General features: G+C 39.5%; 1 protein-coding gene across 1 annotated transcript in view; it reads right to left on the bottom strand.

Moving 5' to 3' along the window:
- Positions 1-23,402, bottom strand: part of WDFY4 (WDFY family member 4) — a 114,964-nt gene that overhangs the window by 80,899 nt on the left and 10,663 nt on the right. The window contains exons 6-19 of the mRNA XM_074544945.1: positions 21,978-22,124; positions 21,432-21,621; positions 20,153-20,342; positions 18,130-18,290; positions 17,296-17,748; positions 16,810-16,914; positions 15,751-15,941; positions 12,609-13,216; positions 8,486-8,579; positions 3,705-3,919; positions 2,733-2,833; positions 1,563-1,770; positions 1,217-1,293; positions 314-532 (exon numbers count right to left, since the gene is read on the bottom strand). Of these exons, the coding sequence (XP_074401046.1) occupies positions 314-532; positions 1,217-1,293; positions 1,563-1,770; positions 2,733-2,833; positions 3,705-3,919; positions 8,486-8,579; positions 12,609-13,216; positions 15,751-15,941; positions 16,810-16,914; positions 17,296-17,748; positions 18,130-18,290; positions 20,153-20,342; positions 21,432-21,621; positions 21,978-22,124 (2,959 nt within the window). The remainder of the gene's footprint in view (positions 1-313; positions 533-1,216; positions 1,294-1,562; positions 1,771-2,732; positions 2,834-3,704; positions 3,920-8,485; positions 8,580-12,608; positions 13,217-15,750; positions 15,942-16,809; positions 16,915-17,295; positions 17,749-18,129; positions 18,291-20,152; positions 20,343-21,431; positions 21,622-21,977; positions 22,125-23,402) is intronic.

The raw sequence follows: 23,402 nt of genomic DNA, 5'->3' as shown, positions 1-23,402 counted from the left end.
ATCCTCAGTCCTACTCTCCAAACCTGCTTAGTGTCATACAGAACTGAATGGTTCATACCCAGTCTCCAAAACTGTACTCCACAATATAAGTGACACTCAAAAATTTTCAATTGAATAGTGCAGTAATTCACAATGCCTACAGCAAACTTGAAAATTAGACACGGGCAGCAATTACAATCATGACTGTATTCAAGAAGAAAACTGAAGAGAAATCTCATTAATATCCTGGGTATTTCAAAGAGGAAATTTATTAATGAAAAATTCCAGATAACAAGAGGACACTGCACTGCATCTTAACTGAAAAGAGCCTTACCAAGTGGCTGGAATTCTACTTCTTCTGTAGAAATGACCAAAGAAAGGTCCTGTGGGAAGAAGCTTACAGAAAAGCAAACAAATTCTTGCTCTGCTCTTGACATGTGCCTGACAACGGTAAGGAAGCGGAGTGGGTGGCTGCTGTGCACCAAGCCGAACTTGCTCACCAGGAACCAGCAGGACAGCGTCAGGCCACTGGTGGGAGGGAACGTCCTGCTGCCTGTAGACAGGAACAAAAAAGCAATAAGCAAGTTGCTTTCCTTGTGCAGCCATTAGCAAACTGCTTTTCATTCTTCCATACCAGGGAAGAACCATCATTAGATTATGGAATTTAATTTCTATTCTGTTGGACTCCATTGCCTGCATTCAATATCACAGAGATTGCACATTTGACTCTGTGGACATGTATAAATGGCCTAAAGCTGACTGATGGGAAATGAGCACTAGATCTCCATGCTATGGAGCAGATGAATTAGCAATCTCTAAGGTAGAAACAAGTTCTCAAATTTCACAAAAACTCAGGAAGCAAAAGGTTCAGCCATTTCCCAGTTCACCCAATAGAGTATTTTGTTGTATAGGAGAATCCCATTAAGTGAAAGATACTATTCCTTCCATAGATCACCCTAAAATCTGGTGACTGTTACTGGCTAAGACTGTTTCCTTAGAAGCCTGCTTTAAATTTGTAAATTTGCTAATATTCATTCATCACAGTACGAAGCTGCACCCAATTCCCCATTTTGCTGAGCAGTACAAGCTTTACAGTTCAGAGCTGGTCTGGGACACACAGACACAAGTGTTTTGATGCACACAGCTTATGTGCTGCCCTTTCTTACAGCTGTTGAATGTTTTCATAGTGGCTGAGAGTCAGTGCTCCCAGAAGCTGTAGGTGTGTCACAGTGCTTACCTGTGCCAGTCCCTCCCGAGACAGATTGGTCTGCACTGGATCCCATGACAGTGGCCAAGGTAGGCAGGTATAAACACCTATAAAAAAGCAAGCAAGAACCCATCATCAGAAACAAAATCATCCCTGAGGGTCACCAGTAGCCTCTGGTACTGCAGGATCATGGTAGCAAAGCAGAGAGGAGACTGTCAGCAGTAAGGGAGTAACAAAATATGTTGGCCACATTTCTGCATGGAAGGCAACCAGAGGGTACATAGATTAAGATGAAGAGAGAAGTGAATGGTTAGTATACTCAAAGTAAGGGTTTGGAGACCCAGAGCAGCTAAAATAAAAGCAACAGCAGCAGTACCCATAGCCTTCCATGGACATGTCAAACTCCACAAAGGATGGAGCCAAAGCAGTGCTGTGCAGCTGGAAGTTCCGAGGGGATGTCATGGAGATGAGACTCATGGCAGTCTGGAGTGCCAGTGCAGATCCCTTAGACAGCCAAGGAGAACTCCTGACTGGCACAACAGTCTGAGGATCAGATTTACTGCCCACCACACTCTCTTCTGAACCTGAAAGAAGAACACAGTGCCTAACCAGATCAATGTCTGCAGGTCATTTTCCAGTCACAGGTATTGCCCATATTCTAGGCATCCCTGCTCAGAACAGCACTTCATGCTCTTGAGACAACACAACCTCAGCAGCCCACAGAAATCCTACAGCAATACAAAAAAATATTGCACTGAAGACATTTTTAAATTGAAGGCTTTCAGGAGAGCCATAGCCATATTTTGGCCATATTTTCTTCCCACACATCTTCAGGCAGCTCCAGAACTCATTTTATTAAAAAATATCCCAAACCCGTTGGTTTCATTTTTCTTAACGACCATTCATTCAACTGTGCTGTAACAGAATAGTCCCAAGCAACACATGGTAAGGATTTGAAGAATGACTGCAAAGAGCATAAGACTCAAATACAGACTATGCTGTATCAGGTGTCTCAGACATGAGACTGGTTTAAGCACCAAATACTACTGTATAAATACTACTGCAAATACTATTGTAGCCTCTCTTCTATAAAATACATTAGAGCAGAGAAACGACTCAGACTGCCTGCATAAGCAAGGGAGATTACTAGGATATGCTAGGGACTACAAAAAGCAGTGCTCTTTATTCCCATGCTTATTCTATTTCTGTCTGTAAATCACTAGAAAAATATGCTGCAAGACAAAGGAGACATTCCCCTTGGCTTGTAGAATATTAGTGTTTTTATAAACCATGTCCATGTCTGATTCAGCAAAATCTGAGTATATACTCAGCATCTAACTTGGGCAAAGATTTAATTTGATCTCTGCTAGCTATTAGATCAGCTCTCAGTGTTGGTCAAGTACCATCCAATTGGGGAAATACCCAGTGAAACTCTTCTAGGCATACTCCAGCTTCCCAGGGACTGTCTTGGAGCAACCTACCCAACAGCAGTTTCCTGTCATTGCAGAGACATCTCTAACTCAGCCACTGTTCATTGTGTGCTTACCTGCATTAGCTGAATCACTCCCCTGACGGGAAAGGACCTTCGTCTTGTTTGTGCTGGGCCTAGAAGGTAGTAATGGAGAACCTCCCAACGACAAAAATTGCCTAAAAAAAAAAATCAATTTTAAAAAAGGAAAACAATCTAGACACTTAGAGTCACAGCAACCATGCAAATAGAACTTAGACTTCTTGAGAACAATTTATTTTTCTAAACACCGAATTTTAAAGTCATTCCAAATAGAACAGAAGGAATCTTTTCCATTGTAGCAACACAAATATTTTGCTTGCTTTATGTTTCCTTTCAAGGTTTTCATGTTGAAAAAAAATACCAAAGATTGCTTTCCTTCATCGATATTTTTGAATGGCCCTAATTTTTCAGGAAAAAAAAAAACAACTATGGGTCAGAGATTTTTATGGAGTTTTTTTTTTTTATAAATCTTATTCCCTATTTGACTGAAAGAAATACAGTCTTCCACTGAATATTTATATTCATCTCCACTCTGGTAGCTGTTAGGTACTGTAATGTTTAGCACTTGTCAGCATTATTGAAGAAAATGCAACCTCGAACAGGAAACAGCACATGAGGAAAAAGGATGCACTTTTTATTTTTGCATCTGTCATTGACATGAATCTGAGACATGAGAAAGTAATTTTTACTCTGCAGAAAACAGCTTCTCCATATAAATACCAGGAGAGAATAACCCTGTTTGTTTTACAGTGTCTTAATTGGTTCATTCATAAGTGGCTTTATAACCCCTGCAGTGATGATGCAGAACACTACAGACTCATACCATCTTCAGGAGTCATTTAAGCATATATCCTGCAATCAGTGAGGAAGGAGAATTAATTGGGACTTGAAAGAAAAGTCTGAGTCTTGCTGAATTAGAGCACTACGTGAAGCATGTAATTATTTACTAAACTTTGCCAAAAAAAGCACCACTAAAGCAAATTGCTTCCATTAGATATAATCTTATACCTTAACACATGTGGCTCAACGGCCTGTGATGCCAGCTTCTCAAACACCCTGGTGAGGGGCAGGTGCAGGGGGTGGCTGTCACTGCAGAAAGCATCCTGACAGGAGGTGATGACTGTGCTCAGCAGGCCACACTCACACATCACCTGACGGCTCTTCTCTGACTTCACCAAGGACTGGATATGATCAACCAGAGCGCATTGGATCTCCTGGGAAAGCTGAAATGGACACAGAAGTAAAGTCAGAGAGCTGGAACTAAACTGTATAGGAAAACTGATTTATTCTGTTTTAATTTGTTTTTCAATTGTCAAATCCCTGAGTGTAAACATCTGGTCCAGAAAAGAAGCCCCTGAGGCAAGAGGCTCAAGCAGAACTGCATGGCTGTTCTATCAAGCTCTGCACTAAATCAATGTGCATATATTCATCTGAGCAGCTGCCTGGCCATCCACAGCTCAGCTTTCCTGCCTCATCTCTGTGGCAGTGAAGGAAGAAAACAATCAGCTGGCACTCAAAAACAAGGCACCACCACCAAGGACAGGTTATTGGGCATAAACTCCAAGACCAACACAGGAATTCAGAATATAAATAACAATAAGCCCATGGAAAGCAATATTGATATGATCTACTCTTCATTCTAAAAGCACTGTTCTTAAAGAAAACTGTATCAAGCAATGTCATGAAACAATTTTAAACACTTCTCTATATGTTTTGCTGAATTGAAGCTTTGCTTCATTATTGCATCTTAATGATCTTTAAGTCGTTCCATTCTCCTAAATTATCTTTAGAGCAATTTGTTTCCAGTTAGGAATGCATTGTACCCCATTGACCTAACTAGATTTCATGTAAAAGTAACTGGATCATATATTTAAACACAAATCTTACAAAGATGAATTATTCCCTATTTCAAAGAGCTTTCAAACTTTCTCCCATGATGTTCCAGGAAATAGACTCGCAAACTTTTAAAGAAAAGGACAACAATGGGGACAGACACACAAATAAAGGCAATGGGATTTAATTTTATAACATGAATGAGAAGCAACTGGATTCAGAATAAGCTTATTAAGTGGAAAGAGGAATTGAGCTCTTTTTCATTCAACCAGACAAAGCCAACACAGGATAATTTCAAAGCCAATACAGGACAATTTCTGTTCAAAGTGCCCCCAACTGCGGCACTTAGAAAACAATACATCCGTTGTAACATACATACTGTTTTTGCGAACTCAACTAAATTTGTCATATCTGAAGGGTGTGTTCTTTGTATAACATTTCCTAAGGGTGAATTCTTTGGATAACGTTTTCTTCTCTCTGAAGGACTATTCATTGCCAGGGACATACCTTTCACTGTGAATCGCATTACACACAGAAAGCATCCACCAGACTAAACTACATTATTTCAGAGTGCTTACAAGTTTCACAACTTTTTAAATCTTTTAATTAACATTTTACTTAATTTCTGACTATATGCAGGAAAGTATGTGTAAATAACACTAAACAGAGGATGTCATGGGTCTTGACTAAGTGAAGCAACCAGTTTATTCCAAAATAAATCCAATAAAAGCATAATGGTGTACAAAAAGATTGATTGTTTTCATTAGCCTAGCTGCTCTGTCAATATCAATATTGCTTTGTTTTGAATAAAATGAGCTGTTTTCATGGATTTTTGTTCCAGTAAAATGAGATTTTAGTGGAAATATTAAAGATGGCCAAGAAACCATGCTGTGTATTTCTGTGTGCATGGATTTATTTTCTTAACACTTATTACTTGCACTGTGAATCAGGATATTGAAGGTGCTGGTTAGAATGCAGCTGAGCTTTGCCTCAGAGTTTTAAGGGCAAATGTCACCTAGCAATTTGTCCAATCTGCTTAAGTAATTCCCAGATTATTTCTCCTAAGAGCCCATAGTTTCAAAACTTGGTAGCTGAATTTAATTCACTGTTATTCATCTTCAGGGTTATTATGCTATTTTCAAGATATGCAAAAATGATGAACTTTTGTCACTGTGCATTCACTTCAAAAGGATGCAAATTCCTTAAAATGAAGAACAAAATAGCAATAATTATGTGTGCAGAAATACTTGAAAAATTTAACGTTGTTAACATCTAAAGGGAGAACAAGTAATTTAGCCTAAATTTAAAACAGGGATAAGCGTCTTTTTACAAATCCTTATTGATATTGATTTCACAACAATGACTATGACAGCAGCTCATTATACAAGAGACCTGGATGAAAACAAAAGGGAAAAATCCAGCTGTGGAAGCAATAGTATTACTTAGTAGAAGTATAAATAATTTACATAATGAATTGTGTGAGGATTATTTTTGTCTGTATTCAGAAGAAACCTGCCAGGATGATGAGACAGAACATAAAAAAGCTCTTATTCTCTTCTAAAAAATTCTTTCCTTTCCCTTACCCACTTTTGTCAGATCTAGACGATCTCTGTATCTGACATTACAAATGGGAAAGATTTGTCATGACACTTTGGAATCTTAAAATTTCAGTCAAGGATGACATGTCTCTGAGAGGAAACATCTTTCTTTTCAAGGTAGAAAATACACTGTGAATACCCAGGGCCACATATCTGAAGTGGATGGGAACCTGTCTCAATTTACAGTGTTTGAAACATGTGCAAGGCTATCTTTCATCACTGAACAGACAACATATTAATGAAAGGAAAATCTATCTTGTATGTTGTCAAAAACCATGGAGTCTGATGGAAACTGGCTTAGTTCCAGTCATAGGCATGAACATGAGCAATGTCCTCTAAATACAATTTACTGACTCAAAGACTGCTCACTGACTCAAAACTCTTGGTCAGTTTAAAAGTTTTAAGCAAGTTTCTGGACCCATGAAATTCAAATTATTTTTTCCTCATGGCTAGCAATGACAGGAATATACATCCACAAATCTATTCTCCTCAGCTTTGAATTGTCATTCCATTCCATAAGAAATGGCTGAAGTACAAAATCACCTGTTTTACTGTCTGCTACTGGATTTTCTACACTGACAGGTTCAACATTGCTTCAGCCCATCATTTCTAGGGTCTGACAAAGGTCATTGAGAAGTTGCAAAATTGGCAGGGAATTGATATTATTTCTGAGGGTTGGAATTGAAAGTACATTAATTTTATTGAGTCCCATTAAAGTTTCTGTAAAAGCAGTGCTTTCTCATTGCTAATTCTGTGAAAGCAAAAGAATCACACATGACTTGAACTGATTCTAAGATTTTTCCAGATTACTCTTGGAGACTTGGACCTAAAATATCTATCATGGCACTAAAACAAGCACAAAGAGATGAGTTATTGTCCCTTCTTCTCCACATTTGCTCCCAAAAAGGGTACTTTTTGATTCAGTCTTAAATTCAGAGCAAGAAGCCCCTTAAAGAATTTTTTATCAAAGTCTGCAGTACATCCACAAAGCCATTATTTCATCTCATCTAGCTGTTTAGTACTGTAGCACTAGAAAAGGAAATAGTAACCTGTTTGGGACAGAACATATCTACCCAAAGAGTAATTCCTTCAGTTATTTTCCTTCTAGCACATAGCTCCCCTTCGCTAGCCACTGAGGTTAAACCCTTTGCATCAGGTCTTACCTGACTCCTGTGTTCCAAGTAGAATCTCCTGGCACAAGGATTCATGTAGTGATGTATGTTATGATCAAAGCTAATAAAGTCCAGCCTTTTATGTCTCTACCTGGCAGCCTCAGTGAGCTCCCCAAGCTCTGAAATATTCCGTTCATTCTCTCTCTCATTCAATGATTTTTCAATAGAAATAGCCTGGAAAATTCTATTTTTCCTTTAACTTTTTTTGCAGGTTATTTTATGAGAATTTCTCAAGACATTTGTTAACTCCTAGGTAGGGTTTGACTCAGGACTTTGCATAATAGTGGTCCAATTTTACCTGAGGCAATCATATGCCCAACAGAAATACTAAAACTCTACCAGTAATAATTCCTTATTGACTAAGAAAAAAGGAATGAGAGAAAAAAAGAAAATATGAGCATACTTAAATACACAACTGCAATTTATGCTCTAGTCCTTCATACTTTTAAGAACACTGCCATCTACTGAGGGTCTCAGAGGCTTTCCTTCTTACAGAGCTCAAGTCCTGGAGCCAATTCCAATTTCTTGATGACCCTCTCATCCAATTAACCCTTCTACTTGTTTTTCAGATATTAATTACTGTAATTAACAAAATTTCACTAGCTGGTGGCTTGATTCCAATAAACAAGAGCTGGAATGTGCCAGCAGTTATTTGTTCCTTTCAGAGCTCTGGATGAACAGCCTGGGTTTATTTCAGTCCCTTCGTATGAACTTTGACTGCATTCAAGTATGTTAGACCAAACAGCCAATACAATCCAGGCAGTATATTTATTCAGAGTGGGTGTGTATACATATCTGGATGGTTTGACAAAGAAAAACACATTCTAAGCTGCATTAAATGTTTATGGACCATTAGGTCTGAAGGGTCAGACTGTCCTGGTTGCTTGGTCTGTTGGCTATACTTAAAACAGTTTTCAAGGCACTTCTACATTATGCCTTTGCAATAAGTATTCTGGGACCAAAATCCATATACTGCATCAGGCAGGCACAGAAATGCTTTAGCAAACTGACAGCCAATAGTTTTTGTTGTTCTTACATCTACTGACGCAGTGAAATTTGTGCTGTTCCTCCTGACAGTGTTTTAGGTAAATTGCCACATTTGCAAAGACTAAGCGATTCCTGGAAATGAAGCTACAGAGAAATAGAAGACACTGTTTAGATGGCATTTTGATATGTTCAGACTCACCTGAGCATATCCTTCTTTGTACAGCCTTGGCAACAACCTCACCATGACACAGACAGCACCTGGATGTACAATGGTGCAGTCTCTCATTTCCAACCTGCAGTAAAGGGACACATCATAATAATCATTAGAACAGCAAAGAGGTTCTAACCATATTCCAGCAGAGCACAGCATTAAATCCTCCCAGCAGCAACCAGGCTCAGCATTGGAAGCTAAGCAAACAACACAAATGACCCAGAGCAGCTGAATGCCTCCTGAGAGTAACAAAGACAGGACATCACCTGCTCATGAGCTGACATTTCAAGGACCTGCACATTCAAAGATGTGAGGCAGCCTCTTTAAGCAAATTTTGCCTTTGAAGGTATTTGCAGAACAGAAAACTGGCAACCAGAGGAATCTCTGATGCATCAATCCACAACCAATGTTATCCTTTTATTTTCTAGAAGTTTATAATTGGGTTATACAGTAACCTTAGTACTTTAAAATAAAATGGAAATAAGCAAAGGTGAGACAGTCTTGATGAAATAAGTATGCCCTCCTCCCCTTCCAACACTAGAATTTGCCTAAAGTAGTAAAGTAGACTTGAATATCTGCTTTCCCACCAGTTTTCATTTTTGCCACTTAGGACCTTTGTATGTTCAGGCACAGGAAGGAACTGAGGAATCAGAAACATCACAGAGAAGATCTGCTAATGCCATGATGCAGGCTAGAGGCCAGATATAGCTCAAAGATGAACCCACAGCACAGCAAAAACTCTAGCTTAGGTACTACAGGCTCATCCTGTTTAGAGTATCATCAGCATTGCTGGGTGCACCTCTGAACTCGAGCTGTGATGTGCACTGTCAGAAACATCTGTCCCAAGCAGATCTCACAAATAAAGCAAAGGCAACATCTAATGGCTGTAATTAGACTGACAAAATAAAGCACAATATACTTTATGAACTGGATAAAACACAAGGTACAAGGATAAGAGTAAGCATTAAAAAAAAAAAAGTTTTACAAGGGACATAAAGGAGGGTAAAAAGGCTGCAATTAAACATGTTTGTCAGCCACTCCCAAATAGCCTCATCTGATTCAGCAGAACAGGGAGTAGTGTGTAGCACACTGCCACACAGTGACAAATAATTTTTACTGCACTCTCAAGAAGGATAATTTCAAATTAATTGTTCTTTTGCAATATTTTCTGTGCAACAAATCAAAATCAGGTCTGGTATAAAGAGTTGCTGCAGCAGTAGTTTCAGTGTGGATACATATGCCTGTACTTGACATGAATGTGGGCAAGTTTTGAAATGTCACAGAAAAAAGTACAGTGAAAAAACACTCTCCTCCCATCTCCCTGAGAAAACCCACACCATTTTAGAAGAGAATAATCCCAGCTCGCTAAAATCAGGACGAAATAAAATAGGGACGAAATCATGGCTGGAAAGCTGCCTGGCTGGAAACAAGCTTGGCGTGCTGGCCTATGCCCAGGTGAGCCAGGCTGTGCCCAGGTGGCCAACAAGGCCAATGGCATCCTGGCCTTCATCAACAACAGTGTGGCCAGCAGGAGCAGGGGAGTGATTCTGCCCCTGTACCTGGCACAGGTGAGGCTGCACCTCGAGTGCTGTGTCCAGTTCTGGGCCTCTCACTACAAGGACCTCGGGGTGCTGGAGTGTGTGCAGAGAAGAGCAACAAGACTTAAGAAGGGTTTTTAAGAATAATATTCTGAATAATAAGAATTCTCTGTGCTCCTCATGTTATGGCCTATCTTAGTACAAAAGCTGTGTTCCTGTACTCCTCACCTCTGCAAACAGCCCCTGTCTCTCACTCCTACCCCAGGGCTATCCAATCAGCCCTGGGATTCCACTCCATCTATCTCACCAGCCTCATGGTGTGAATTGCAAATCTGCTCTGCACTGGTGCTACTTAAATAAGATAAATAAGAGGGTTTGGGTACAAAATGAGATGTCACAAAGAACCTGAAGAGCCATTAGCACAGTGAGCTCTCTGTGGTAACAGCAGCTGCAGCAGCCATGCTGCTTGGGTGGGCACAAAGAAGGGCTTCCCTCCCAGAGAGATCAGCCTCAGTTAACACAGCTTGGATCAGGCTATGTCCAATCACCAGGAACAAAAGGAAAACCAGAAGCCCCATCTGCCACAAAAGGTGTTTCAAACATCACTGCGGGAGCAGGAACACAGAGGGCTGGTTTTGAGATGGGAAGGACAGAGCCAATTTCCAGAAGTTTGCAGCATCACTGACCACAGGACAGTGGAAGGGGCTAGAATATTATCCAGCATTAAAATACTAACTTTGCTATATATTAGCAACAGGCTCCTGCAGGATCACCTCCCTTCCCTGCCTCCTTGGGAACACTTAATATGTGTTGCAAGATGGGGCATCACAGGCCACCTACACTGATTGCATTCAAGTTCCTCCTTTCATGCTGCTGCCTGAAACCTTTCAGGAGGAAGTGTGAGTGTGGATTAGAGCTAAGAGGAAGCTGCACTAGGGGAACAACAGGCTTGCAGAAACTATGGGATTTCTTATTTTTATTTTCATAAAATTTACTGGTGGAAAAGGATACAGGCTGTATAGCTTGAAGATTGTCAGCTTTCCAGTACATGTTCCTCTTTTGTGTTTGCATACACTTTTCATGGACAGTCTCCAACCTCCCCTAGCTGATCTGGCTTCCTTTTGTGCCTTCACATCCCAGAACAAGCAATCCCAAATCAGACAGACACTGTGAACTGAAAGGGTCCCAGTTTTCAGGATTAATATCTCCACAGTGGTCTTCAGTTACTGCACAGCATCACATCTCAGCAGACAAAAGAACATAAGGAGATAGGAAGCCTTGCTCATCTCTTCATTTCAGTCCTAGTAACTTCAGAAAGACAGACAGAGCCACATCCCTCCCAGCATTGCCCCAACCTACTTTTTCTCCCTTAACATCCATACAAGAGAGAGGGTACTTCTCACAACTACCACCCTCTATGCACATGGACCCATGTTCTTCCAAATCAGGCTAGGAAGATCTGCTTGGCAAAGAGCATTTATTCCTCCTGAGCTACCAAGTCCTCTCCCCAGCACTGAGTACTAATCAGAAACTTCCAGTGTAATTTAAAGAGTAAACATGGAACAAACATCTCCATGACTACTTTAAAATCTGCTGCACAGGGAACAAAGAAACCCACCACACGTTCTTTTACTTGCGTCAAACAAGTATAAATATAACCAGAAATGCTTATTCAGCCTGCTTCAGTACTCAGGGAAAAGAGTTCTGCTGACTTCAGTGACTGATGCTGTGAGTGGCAGACATCATGTCTTGGTCTGTAAATTGGAAGATGACTTTGCAATAATCTACAGTAAGGGTTGAAGAAATCTCACACTTATCAACTTAATCTTTTTAAGCATAACTCCAACCAGAAACAAATTTGATAAAAGAACTTATATTCAAGATAAAGCTAGAGAAAAATGAATAGACAGAAAAATCTCATGAGTTACAAAATGCAGGTGCTTCAAAACAGATTCACAGCTGACAGCTATGCTGATTTCTGGTATAGTCTTCCCTTCCTACCAAGGATATATGTTTTGACATAAACCTTTATTCAATGAAGTAGGCAGCATGACTGTTCCTTTCCCAATTTTCTCTATTTCAACATGAATAAATGAGAGTGTGTCTGCACACGTGCTTGGACACACATGCATGAGGGAGCATTTAAAATACCTTAGTGTAACTTCTGTTTTCATTGTATCAAGTGACTGGAAGCAGCTTTCCACATAATTGAAAAAGTCAAAATTGATCAGAGCAGGTTCAAGCAGTGACTAAGCACAAGATTTAAGTCCCACCAACCTTCTTCTAAGACTCCATTCCTGCTCCCAGTTTGCAGGTGTCAATCTTCAACATAAACTCTGCAGCTCTTGGGGCTGTGTGTCCCACTGCTGCACTAAATCCTTATACCCATTTATTTTCATCATTTACCTTTCCAAAACCTTTCCAGATTTCTGCTGCCTGGAGGCCTGGGAGTTGGGATTGAACTGATTTGTTTACCCTTGGCAGGTTATACCATACCTTCCCTCAGTTTACTACCATACAAAATGCACATATAAGCCTTAGTACTCTGTTTCCTGTAGTAAATAAAGGCTTACTTCTCTTCAGGATTCCCCCATAGCATAGAGGCAGAGGCAGGTAATTTGTTGACTGGTCTTTTGAAAGCAACAGGATGCTCTTCTTGAGCTTGGGGTGCCTCCTGATCATCTCTTGCTTCTCCCATCTCTGGCTTCCTCTCCTTAAAGTAGCTTTCTTGATGGAGGGTTCCTTTGACCATATGATCAAGAAAATTCAGAATCCAAATGCAGTTTTTTAGCCATTCTGGGAGAGGTTGTGAAGAACAGAGTGCTGCATCCAAGAATTCTGCAAAAGTCCTTGTCTTCTCAAGGCTCACAGGAATTGGCTTTTCCCCTTTTGTCCAGAAGCATCCAAGTGATCCCAGATCCTCTGCCATCTTTTCAAAGAGGCCATTCCTCTGGAAGAAGGTGCTGTTGACAGGGTCTAGGTGCAGGGCTGCAGTTATCCCCTGAAGAGCATGGAAAATCAGCTCCAAGATGCAATTCTGCCCAACTGCTGCCCACTGCCCAGGTGGAGGGTCCTGCAGTGCACCCTCCATGTCTGACAGGAGGGACAGGAGCCCGTTGAATCCACTGCAGGTTCTGAAAGCTGAATGGCTCTTGGGACTCTCCAGTATCCTCAAGAGTGACTACAAATGTTGGGAAGAAAGAAAAAAAGAGAAGCACTTAAATCAAGGCGAAAAGAAGCTTTAGAATGCTGTAAAATTACAAGTTTGCACCAAAATTCTTTGACCAAAATTTCACTCTTTGACGGGGAAGGGGAAGGTGGTCTAAATAAAGGTCATCACTGCACAACTTCTCCCTTTCCCCATATACCCAGTGAATCATACAACCAGCTCTTGAATGCACCCTTAAGAGCCACTAAAGCAGTCAGGTACAGAACAGTGCTCACAGGAGGAAGCAAAGAAATCAAATTTCCTGCTTTACAAATCCTAGTCACTTTGGCCAGCGGTAGTTTCATATCTTTGATGTTCCTTTACCAGTCTTCTCAGACTCTCTCAAGAACCCTGCTTTTACCCTAGATAAATGGAAGTAAAGATTAAATTGTAAATACTCTCACATGAAAACTGGCAGGAAGGGACAGCTCTCTACAGACAAGTCTTCCTGCCTGAATGCAACTGAGAACCCACACTAAACTTTTGCTCATATGACTGAGAATGCCCTTTCCAAAAAAAACCAGTGACACGGGATGGCATAAAGAATATTGCAAGCAGCAGGCTCTCCTCATTAAGAAAGACAAGAATATCTTTTCTCAGCTAAGGTATTTTTAAAGTTTGCACAACACTTCAGAGGAAAAAAGCCATAAAAAGTAAGATCTCAAGACAATGAAGTAATTAGATTTTATCTAACTTCAATAGGATTAAAGCACGTTATAAGTGAATGCCACTTGACAATATAACATATATAAAACCAACTTAAACTATTTTCCAATTTTGAATGTTATGGGCTTGCCATTTTAAAGCAAATCTGGAAAAGTTATTAAGAGCTGTGGAAATAAATTGGTGAGAAAAAGGAGCTTGCAAGGAAACAGTCTATTGCATTTGAATATAATTGATCCCAAGTTTTTGAGGTGTTGCACAATTCATTTTGTACAGGGGCTTTTCAAATTTGATGCTGTACCTTTGCACATTGGAAAGGGTTAATTTCACATATAGATCTCCCCAAGAGATATCCAATGGAAAAGCTTTACTTCACAGCCTCCTGAGGAGGAACAGTTTTTAAAATAAGTATATCTGCCTGTAACAGGAGCTAGGACTGTGAGAAGGGGCTGTGAGAACTGAAGGGGGAGGGGGCACTCCATTACTGTCATTCAATTTTGTATGATAATGTATCAAACCAGGCAGAGACTTCTGAACAGGGAGTAAATTTAATAACTTAGAGTTGAAGTTATCATGGTGGCTTTAACACATTCCAGAGTAGGTCAACAGTAAACACATTTCCCACAGCTTTAACTAAGTTAGAATTTAATCACCTATGAGTTAGTATTCCTCTGTCTTGAATCTATAAAACTGATGTCTGCTGGAAACCCCCTAACTCAGTTACTGCTAACAGAATTTATTTTGCACATTCCATTATTTGTTATTCCTCATAATTGTCCACGTGCCACACTGGAATACGGCAGTGCTAATTGCATTTGGGCTCAGGCTTTAACAGCTAAATATACATTAGCAAATCAATCTGAATTTGTGTGTAACACAATCACAGTCCCAATGGATAAAGAAAATAAATTTATTTGCTTACATTATACTTTAATACAGTTATCATTTGTCAAAATTAGACACTGAAGTTGCATTTATTTTCATATTAGTTTGGACATCATACTCAACTTTTCCACAGGTATTGTTAAAGTTTACTATTTCAAATCAAAGCTATAAACTTCATACTTTTATTTTTTTAATGGTTCTTTTCATTTTTTAATGGTTTTAATTTTTTTTACATGGTTCTTTTGTTATAGAAGCAGTTGTTATATTGTACAGAAAAATTAATTCCATTGACACTTGACAGAGAAGGTAGAAAGCAATTTTAAAATCAATGCTTACAACAACAGTGCTGCTTTTCAACTGGATGCCTGTGACCTAAACCAAAATAAAGCACTGTGATTCTTTGCTTCATTGCTTAGGGATCAGACACTCTGGGGTCAATAGAGGCCTTGACTAGTCCTAGTTTCTTTCCCCGAAACATTCATAAAATTCTTCCTTTCCATTGCCTCATCTCTTTCTACATGTGTTTACTCTCGTGTTTGTGAGAAATGACACAATTAGGGACATCAGAGTTTCAATCTTGGAAACTTATCAGAATTAAGCTGTTCATCTCATGCCTATCCTGGCTCTTCCTATCTTGCTGCTTCATATCTTGTATCCTCTCTCTACAAATCCACTTTCATTCACATTTGCTTCTCCTTTCTCTATCACATTATATAGAACTGCTCATACAATTGTGCCTTTAGCATTTCCATTTTTCCCTCTTGCATTACCATTGAAGTCTTCAAAATACTTTGTAATCTGATACTGAGTGAAGGTATTGACCACACAGGCATTGCTAAAAATCAAAGTGCCCAAGTTACCATAATCTAGAGCTGGACTACAGCTCTTTCTTCTGCTCTTACATCTTGAAAACAGATAGTTCCCAAAAAACAATGCCCAAGTGAAAGTCACATTATTACCTTCAGAAGATCTAGTTTCAGGTGCAGTTCCCATTGAGTGGAAGAACAGAGGGCTCCAATAATAATGCTCATATATTCTTCATAATTGATGACTGATAACTGCTCCAAGATGCTGAGGGTAGCACTCCTGTAGCACTCATCATCCAAAAATATCTTGATATATGGCACCATTCCATAGTCCTTCAGAACAACTGGGGATAGACACATTGTCATTTTTCAGTTAAAGTACCCTTTGCTTGTAATTTTTACAGGCAGATTTTCACTGTTGGTGTGAAATGCCACATTTCTACAAATACAGCAGGACAGGTAAGAAGAGCAGCTGGTTAAGGTAAACATGACACAAACTGAATGGCCTAAGAACAACTAGGGATAAAATAACTGATGACCATGTTTCCAATCATCAGAGATGACAGGTTCCCAATACAATAATGAATAAAAAGGAAAAGACACATTAGTTTCAGCTTAAGCATCTCTTTCATTTATGAAGGGAAATTTTGATGATTTCCAAAAATATATTCACACCATGCAAAACGCTGCAAACATGATGATTCTAGGATTCCATAGTGAATTGAGTGGATTCCTGTATTCAGTAGCATTCACTCCTGTGCTACTGTGTTCCACGAGATTCCCTACAAACAGGTATAAATTCTTAGGTATAACACAAATATAGGAGTGTTCCTCAGCATGCACCTGATCCAATCAAGATTTCAAATAACAAATATAATGGCAGAAAATCTGGATGAACAAACAATACAGAAGAGTCAAGTACACACACTTTTTTTCCACAAGCTAAGTTAGTGCATCCTATATAAACCCTTCAGGAGTATGCACATGGATGAAGGAAACAAGCTGACTACTGGGGGAAAGCTTATAATTCAGGATGAGAATACCTTTGTCACATTTCCTTCTAGTGTAACACTGTTATCCCTACACTTCTTGCTTTTTTCTTCCATTTTTGACTGAAGCACAAAAGTCAGAAAATTTGTTGGTGCTCCTTAAGACCATGGCCACTTATCACCAAATATCATGAGGATAACACAGTCATGTGTATTTCCTTACCCGTGTTCCTCACAGACCTTGCTGTAAGAGCAGCCACCATTTTCAGCATCACAACATTTAATTCCTTCTCAGTGCCTTCTTTTGGGTTAGGCAGAGGAGTTCCAGCTGTCAGCATATTAAAAGTTATGTTACAATATACAAGAAAGGGAAGGAAATATTTTTCTTGCTCCAGTCTCAAGCTTGCATTCTAGAGAACCCCAAATTAAGACTTGTTTAAAAATGTGGGCTGAAGGGTACCACCCAGAAAAATTCAACGTTCACTAGCAAAGAAAATCCCAGAGCTGTTTAGGCTAGTGAACAGAAAAATAAACAGCAAAGATTTCAGAGAGGACCCAGCTTGTGTGCCAAATTTAGGCCAACTGGTCTGAAGACAAAATCTAGCTACTCTGTATTAAAAAACCCACATAAATTTACTGTAGAAAAAGATTATTTATTCCTGTTGATCTGCCTTCTTCAATGGTTGTTGTGAGTGGCTTTAAGCTGTACCTGATTTCCTCAAGATCTTGGCTTCCTTCCTCAAGAGTGCCAGCAGTAGGCCTAAGAGCCCAGAGTCACGGAAAATGTCACTAAATAACAGGTCCTTCTGGGTCATGCTGAGAAGGCACTGGAGAGCTGTTAAGGTGCAGAATGGCACTATGTTTTCCTTTATCAAATACTGAACCTTCTTCAAAATCTCATGGGGAACATAGGACAGGCCCAGGACTATGGACTCCACCAGTCTGAAGAACTGGACTTGGACTGCGGGTGGTTTGAAGTGAATGATGTCAGTGAATTGGTTGATAGGTTGCAGTGTCCATTCCAGAAGAAAGAAGTTCACTCTGTCCCAAGCCCATATGGTACCAATTGCTGCCAAGATTCTTCCACACAGGTGCTGATCATTACTTCTCTGGAAAATGGATTGCAGCACCTGGAAAGGCTGGAGGTTTTTCACTGTCATTCCTGTGTGGAAAAAACCCAGGAGAGATCATTTTTACATGACACTCATGTAAAAATTATCTCTCTGCAAGTATCCTAATTGTAATGTTAGATCATCTGAAAGTGGAAATGAGAGCAACAGACATGAGAGATGTGATGGGGAGGTATATTCTTGAGCTTGGATGAAATGCTAGAGCTAACATGGTCAGTTCAGTTTGATGTAGGTGGCATTCAGGCTCCAGCAGCACTGACACATAGATCTGAAGATGCCACATCATACTCCTTTCTTCCATATTAAGACACAAAATTAATAGAGTTTTATTTTCCTATGACCCCTCTACTCAGTGACATGTGCATATATAAATATATTTACACACACATACACTCACATATACACCACCGTACCAGAAGACTGTGTCCGTTCAAAATCAAAGTGTGGCAACTGTGGGTGCACAATATTGCCAGAAACTTTCAGTTCAGTTTTTCCACAGGTTGTAAGGCAAGTCAGCATGTCCAAGATCTCATCCAGATAAGGGTCTCCTTCATTTTGCTGCAAACCCTCACATCTAGGAATAAAACTCAGGACAGTCATATATCCATGCCATAATTATTAAACACTTTGGGTACAGCATCAGGCATGGAGCACATAGGAGTTACACAGAATAACCCACACCATGGTGGCACACTGAATCAGAACAAAACCTCCAGACTGAAGGAAACTGAAGTGACACTGAAAGAGTCTCGCTAACAAATGGAAGATAAATATTTTAACTTAGTCCCGTTATATGTCCTTTAAAAAAAAGCTAACTCAAAACAAGTCTGATTTGGAGGATAAACATTTAAACTTTGTGAGAATTCAAATAATTAAAACACACAATATAAAAAGGTGGACATATGGTTGGCAAGATAAGGGACTTGCTAACTGAGATAAATAACAGAAAAATCTCATCCCCGAGGAACAGAAAAACATTCTATTGCCTGAGTTTTGTGAATCATGAAGACAGCATGGTCTCTCCTAAATAAGGAAATAGTTTGAAATGTAATCCCCGATTTGCCATGGTTCATAGACTGAAGTGACAGTCTGTCAAAGGACAGAGAACAGTTTAGCACATCATCTTATTCTGCAATTCTATAATGGGTCAATTCTTCAGGAGAACTTCATCATCCAGGCACAGGTTAGTGGCAGAGAAATAGACTGATAAAGTTAGGTTAGAAAAATCTCTGAAGAAAACAACAAAATATTCTGGTTTCACCTAAACATGAAAAAAAACCAAAAGAGCAAATGCTCTTTTTCAAAGAATGCTATTAGCAAGACTCTTTTTACCTGAAGAAAAAGTTCCAACCATCAGAGAAGACGGTACCTGCTCACATGAAACATTCCGGAAAGAACTCTCAATTATGCCAGCATATGCTGGGAATGAAGACTAATCTGAAGCCCTGAGCATCTGCTATTTCTGTCTCTTCAGCCTAGTTACATCAGTTGAAAGGGACGGGGATAGTCATAGTCCTTATGGAAAAGGATTCCGTGTTTTCTGCCCTAACATGGCTAGAATTTAATCAGAAATATTCATCTCAATGCAGTTTATTTACAAGGGAAATCTAGACAGTGTCTGGTAACTAAAGAAAACACTGCCAGAAAAACACAATTTTTTTTTCCAACCATAAATTAATAATTTTTTGCCATTCAAAAACCGTGAACTGACATAGTCATTCACAGATATCTTTGACTTCATGATTCAATTTACAATCCTCTAGATCCAAATTACAAAATACCCTCCCCACTCCAGTCATTGTTCAGGGATAAAAGTTTTCCACAAGTGTTGGATGAATACTACAAAAATAGGCAAATCCAGAATGGAAACAAAAGCATCTGGAAATGCTCTCTTTTGACGATGGTAAACAAACTCAGCCTGGTGCAACAACACAAGGTGACAAAAGAGAACAACAGATTCTGCTTTTTAATTTGGATTAGGATAACTAGTGGGGATTTTTTCTGATGTGTTGATGCTCACCTGTGTTCTGAGGAATGTAAACATCTCAGATTTAAGTTTGGGTAGGTTTTGTTCACTTGTTTTTGCACAGAAAGGAGATAGGTGTTTCCCTCTCTAGCTGACTGCATTCCTGGATTAAAATCTCACCTTAACTGAGACAAATGTCTCTGACCTACATTCTCTGTAAACTAATTGATGAAGAACCTTTGTCTTGTGTTCAAAAAGTCCCCATCACACCTGCAAACTAACTTCCCCTATACTGTTCTCCTTCTGTTATGGCTAAAGTAGTAAAAGTTATGCACTGCTTCCCTTCCTAATATAGCAATGCTTTGCATCCACACAGAGTTACCTATGTGATTGATATTTTAAGAGACCACTATGCATTCTGAAAATTAAGCTTTACCATGCTCTAGAAGCCTACCAAAAGCCTCTCTTACCCGAGTAAAATTTTTAGCAGGAGCTGGTAGCCATCATTATTTTCAAATTCTGTCAATAAAGCTGATGATACAGGATAAGAATCTTTCACAAAACACAACACAATGCTGGCAGCTTCACACACATCACAAGCAGGTAGAGTATCAGCCAGTGTAAAGAGATTCTGAACAGCTATTTTAATGCAGTCAACAGCTGTGAAAAAAAATACAGTAGGTATTTAAGAACTGAAAGTCAAACAAATTTAAAGTTACTAACAAAAATAAAACAAATTTGAAGTTATTTCCCTATAAAATAGGAGTCAGATAACTGTTTTTCTAAACAGAAAAGAGGACATACGAATATCATACTAATTTCAGAAGCATTGTTGGCTTTAAAATAGTAATGCATTTCTTTGCTTTACTACCAGAAATTGATTTCATCTCAGGAGTATAAGCTTTCAACCCCCCAACTCACCCAAATTCATATATACTGAATCCAGCTGCCTGAGCACAAGGTAAGCAGAGACTAATAGATTTAATTGTCTCATACTAAATCAATCACACATCCTGTGCAGAGTTCACAGATTCATTCTTTGCTCAATGAAGCATATACAATGGGGTACACACATTTTGCTTTGAGAAATGAAGCCTAGCTTTCTTGTCTAATCTCATGGCCAGTCCTTCCAGGGCAGCTTCAAAATGCCCAAATAGATCTTTCCATCTCACTCAGGAAGCCAAGTCTTTTGATTTAAAATATAAAAATATCTGTATGCATTTACTCCATGACATGGAATACTGATGGTAATTTGTGCATCATAAAGCTACTTTTTCACTTCTAAGAAATTGAGCTTTGTGACCTTTGTACTTCTTAATAAGAAAAAATAATTGCTTGAACTAATAAAGCCTAGAAAGAAGAGAGGGCTTTACCAACCATGCTGTTGTCTATCAAGACACCATTACTCTGACCCCATCTTGTATTTAGTGTTCACGAGGCTCAGACCCATAGACTGAGTCACACAACTTAAAAAAAAACATACTACATCTTCCTCTTGCCTATGTCAGTGTGATTAAGTGGGATTGGCTCTTGCCTGTAATTTGGAGGGTTTTTTTTATGTTACAATCCTTCAGTTTCCAGATGACTATCAGTACTAAATAAAGCTCCTCTCTACTAAGTCACAAGCCCATGCTTTGCAGCTGACTACTGGATGATGTAAGGGAGATTACAGATGAGGTAATCTGTCCTGGGGAGACTCTTTTTGGTAATTCATTGTCAGGGGAGCAATGGGGAAAGAAGAAGCCAAACCTTGCAGATATACAATGCTGTTTTTGGTCTGAGCCTTTGAAATTGTTCTTAGCACACAGCCTGTAGGTACTTTCCAAGAGTGGCTGCACAGGTCCCACAGAGAAGAAGTTGCTATAATTAATGACTGAAGCTTATCAGCTGCCAGCAGTTCCTCTATGCCTTGTTCCTCTTTGTACATGTTAAGCATTATCTGAAAAGCAAACAAATATCAGCTACAATAAACACTCTAGAGATACCCAGGAGATGAAGAAAAATCCATTGGGGAAGGAGATGATAACTTTGATACTAATGCCAGGAGAAAGGATGCAGTGAAATGAAGAAGTAAAACTACCACCAGGACATTCTTAATGGATTTTCCCAGTTAAAGTAAGTTTTTTGTTTAGTAAAAAAAGATGAGACAGTTTTTATATGGCTCCTGATGCTTATTCAACATTTTGCAGTCCAAGTTTACAGATTTTTTTGCCAGCTTGAATCAAATTAACAACTAGGAGCCTAAGTGAACATCTGAGTACCCAGGGCAAATAAACCCCCAAATGCACATCTCACCTTAACAAGCATTTCCTGAGTTTGGGCATCATCCTCACTTGTCTCCCTGTCATTGCTGGTTGTCTTCAGAGGGACAGTAAAGAACAGGTACAGGCACTGCATCAGAGCAGCTGGGAGTCCAGATCCAATAATGTTCCACAGAGTCCTCTAAGAAGAAAAATACAATCAGCTCCTCCAGCAGCTGACCACAGTTTTCTTGTGTTCCTCCACACTGAGAATAGCCATGGCAGGTGAAAGATCCACTGGGGCGTTTTACCCTCATGGGTGCTCTAGGGCACACAAGGCTGGCAGTCACACAGCATGGCTGTGAAGTCCATTGGCAGAATTAAATACGCTTTGTGTATTTATACAGCTGCTCCCAGGACTTCCTGCTCCAGCTGAACTCCAGCTTTGGCAGTGCTCTGTCCTGCATATGGAGACCTGCAGTCAGTGAAGTACACAACCTGCAAACTAACTGGCAGCTGGGCCAACAGCAAGGCCAGGGACAGACAGAGCCCCCTTTACCATTACTTTCCAGGACACTCTGCAGCTAGAGAGGCCTGGAATGCTGCAAACATGAATTCTCCACTCCCTCCTGATTCAGAATAGCAGCAATTTACCTATAATGCCGTCATTTTTTCAACATATTGAATAACTGCACACACCTCTAATTACAGGTTTTATAAATGCAAATGGCAGTTTCTTCACAGTGTTTCTCAGTATTTAGTTTCCTCTCATCTTCACTATGGCTGCACAGAACTTCCAGAGAAGTCCCAGTGTGTGTGCTTGGCACACAGTAGTCATAACAAAAATCAGCACCAAACTAACAGAAGAATGAGGTTTGTGATATGAAGTTTTGTGAGTATGTGTGCTACAAAAAATGGCAACATCTTAAATCTGTGAAAAACACATCAGAAACGTCATGTTGTGACTAGCTATATATATATATATAATTTTATAGATCTCCTTATGATACAGAACATATCCACTATAATCTGACAGTAAGATTTCATTTTTGTGTATCTTTGAACAAGAAAGACTAACACAAACTGTTTAACTAAATGTCATGGATAAGCACACCACAGATGCCACCAGCAGGCTGTACTTCTGATGCCAGTCTGCATTTGGGAGGGCTCTACAAGTAGAGTTTGTGAAACACTTCAAAGTGAGAGACTATCAGGATTGAAAAGTAAAGTCAACCATTCTATTACCAGACAGATTCTTACTATTCATCTTTTCTTATATATAAACTAGACTAAAGAATGTGGTAAAGAATACACAAAATGTGGTAAAGAATACACAAAAAGATACAATGGGGAGGGGAAGCAGTGAAATACTAGAAAAACCAGCCATCTGACAACCAAAATTAAAAGGGTATGAGAAAGCACAAAATAGTTACTTCTATCTTTTAGAAAAGACTGGCCTACAAACCTGGTGGTGTGTCCT

The sequence above is a fragment of the Zonotrichia albicollis genome, chromosome 7 (genome assembly GCF_047830755.1).
Source record: "Zonotrichia albicollis isolate bZonAlb1 chromosome 7, bZonAlb1.hap1, whole genome shotgun sequence".
NCBI classification, from domain to species: Eukaryota; Metazoa; Chordata; class Aves; order Passeriformes; family Passerellidae; genus Zonotrichia; species Zonotrichia albicollis.
Note: the sequence above shows the minus strand (reverse complement) of the source record. Positions and strands in the feature narration are given on the sequence as shown.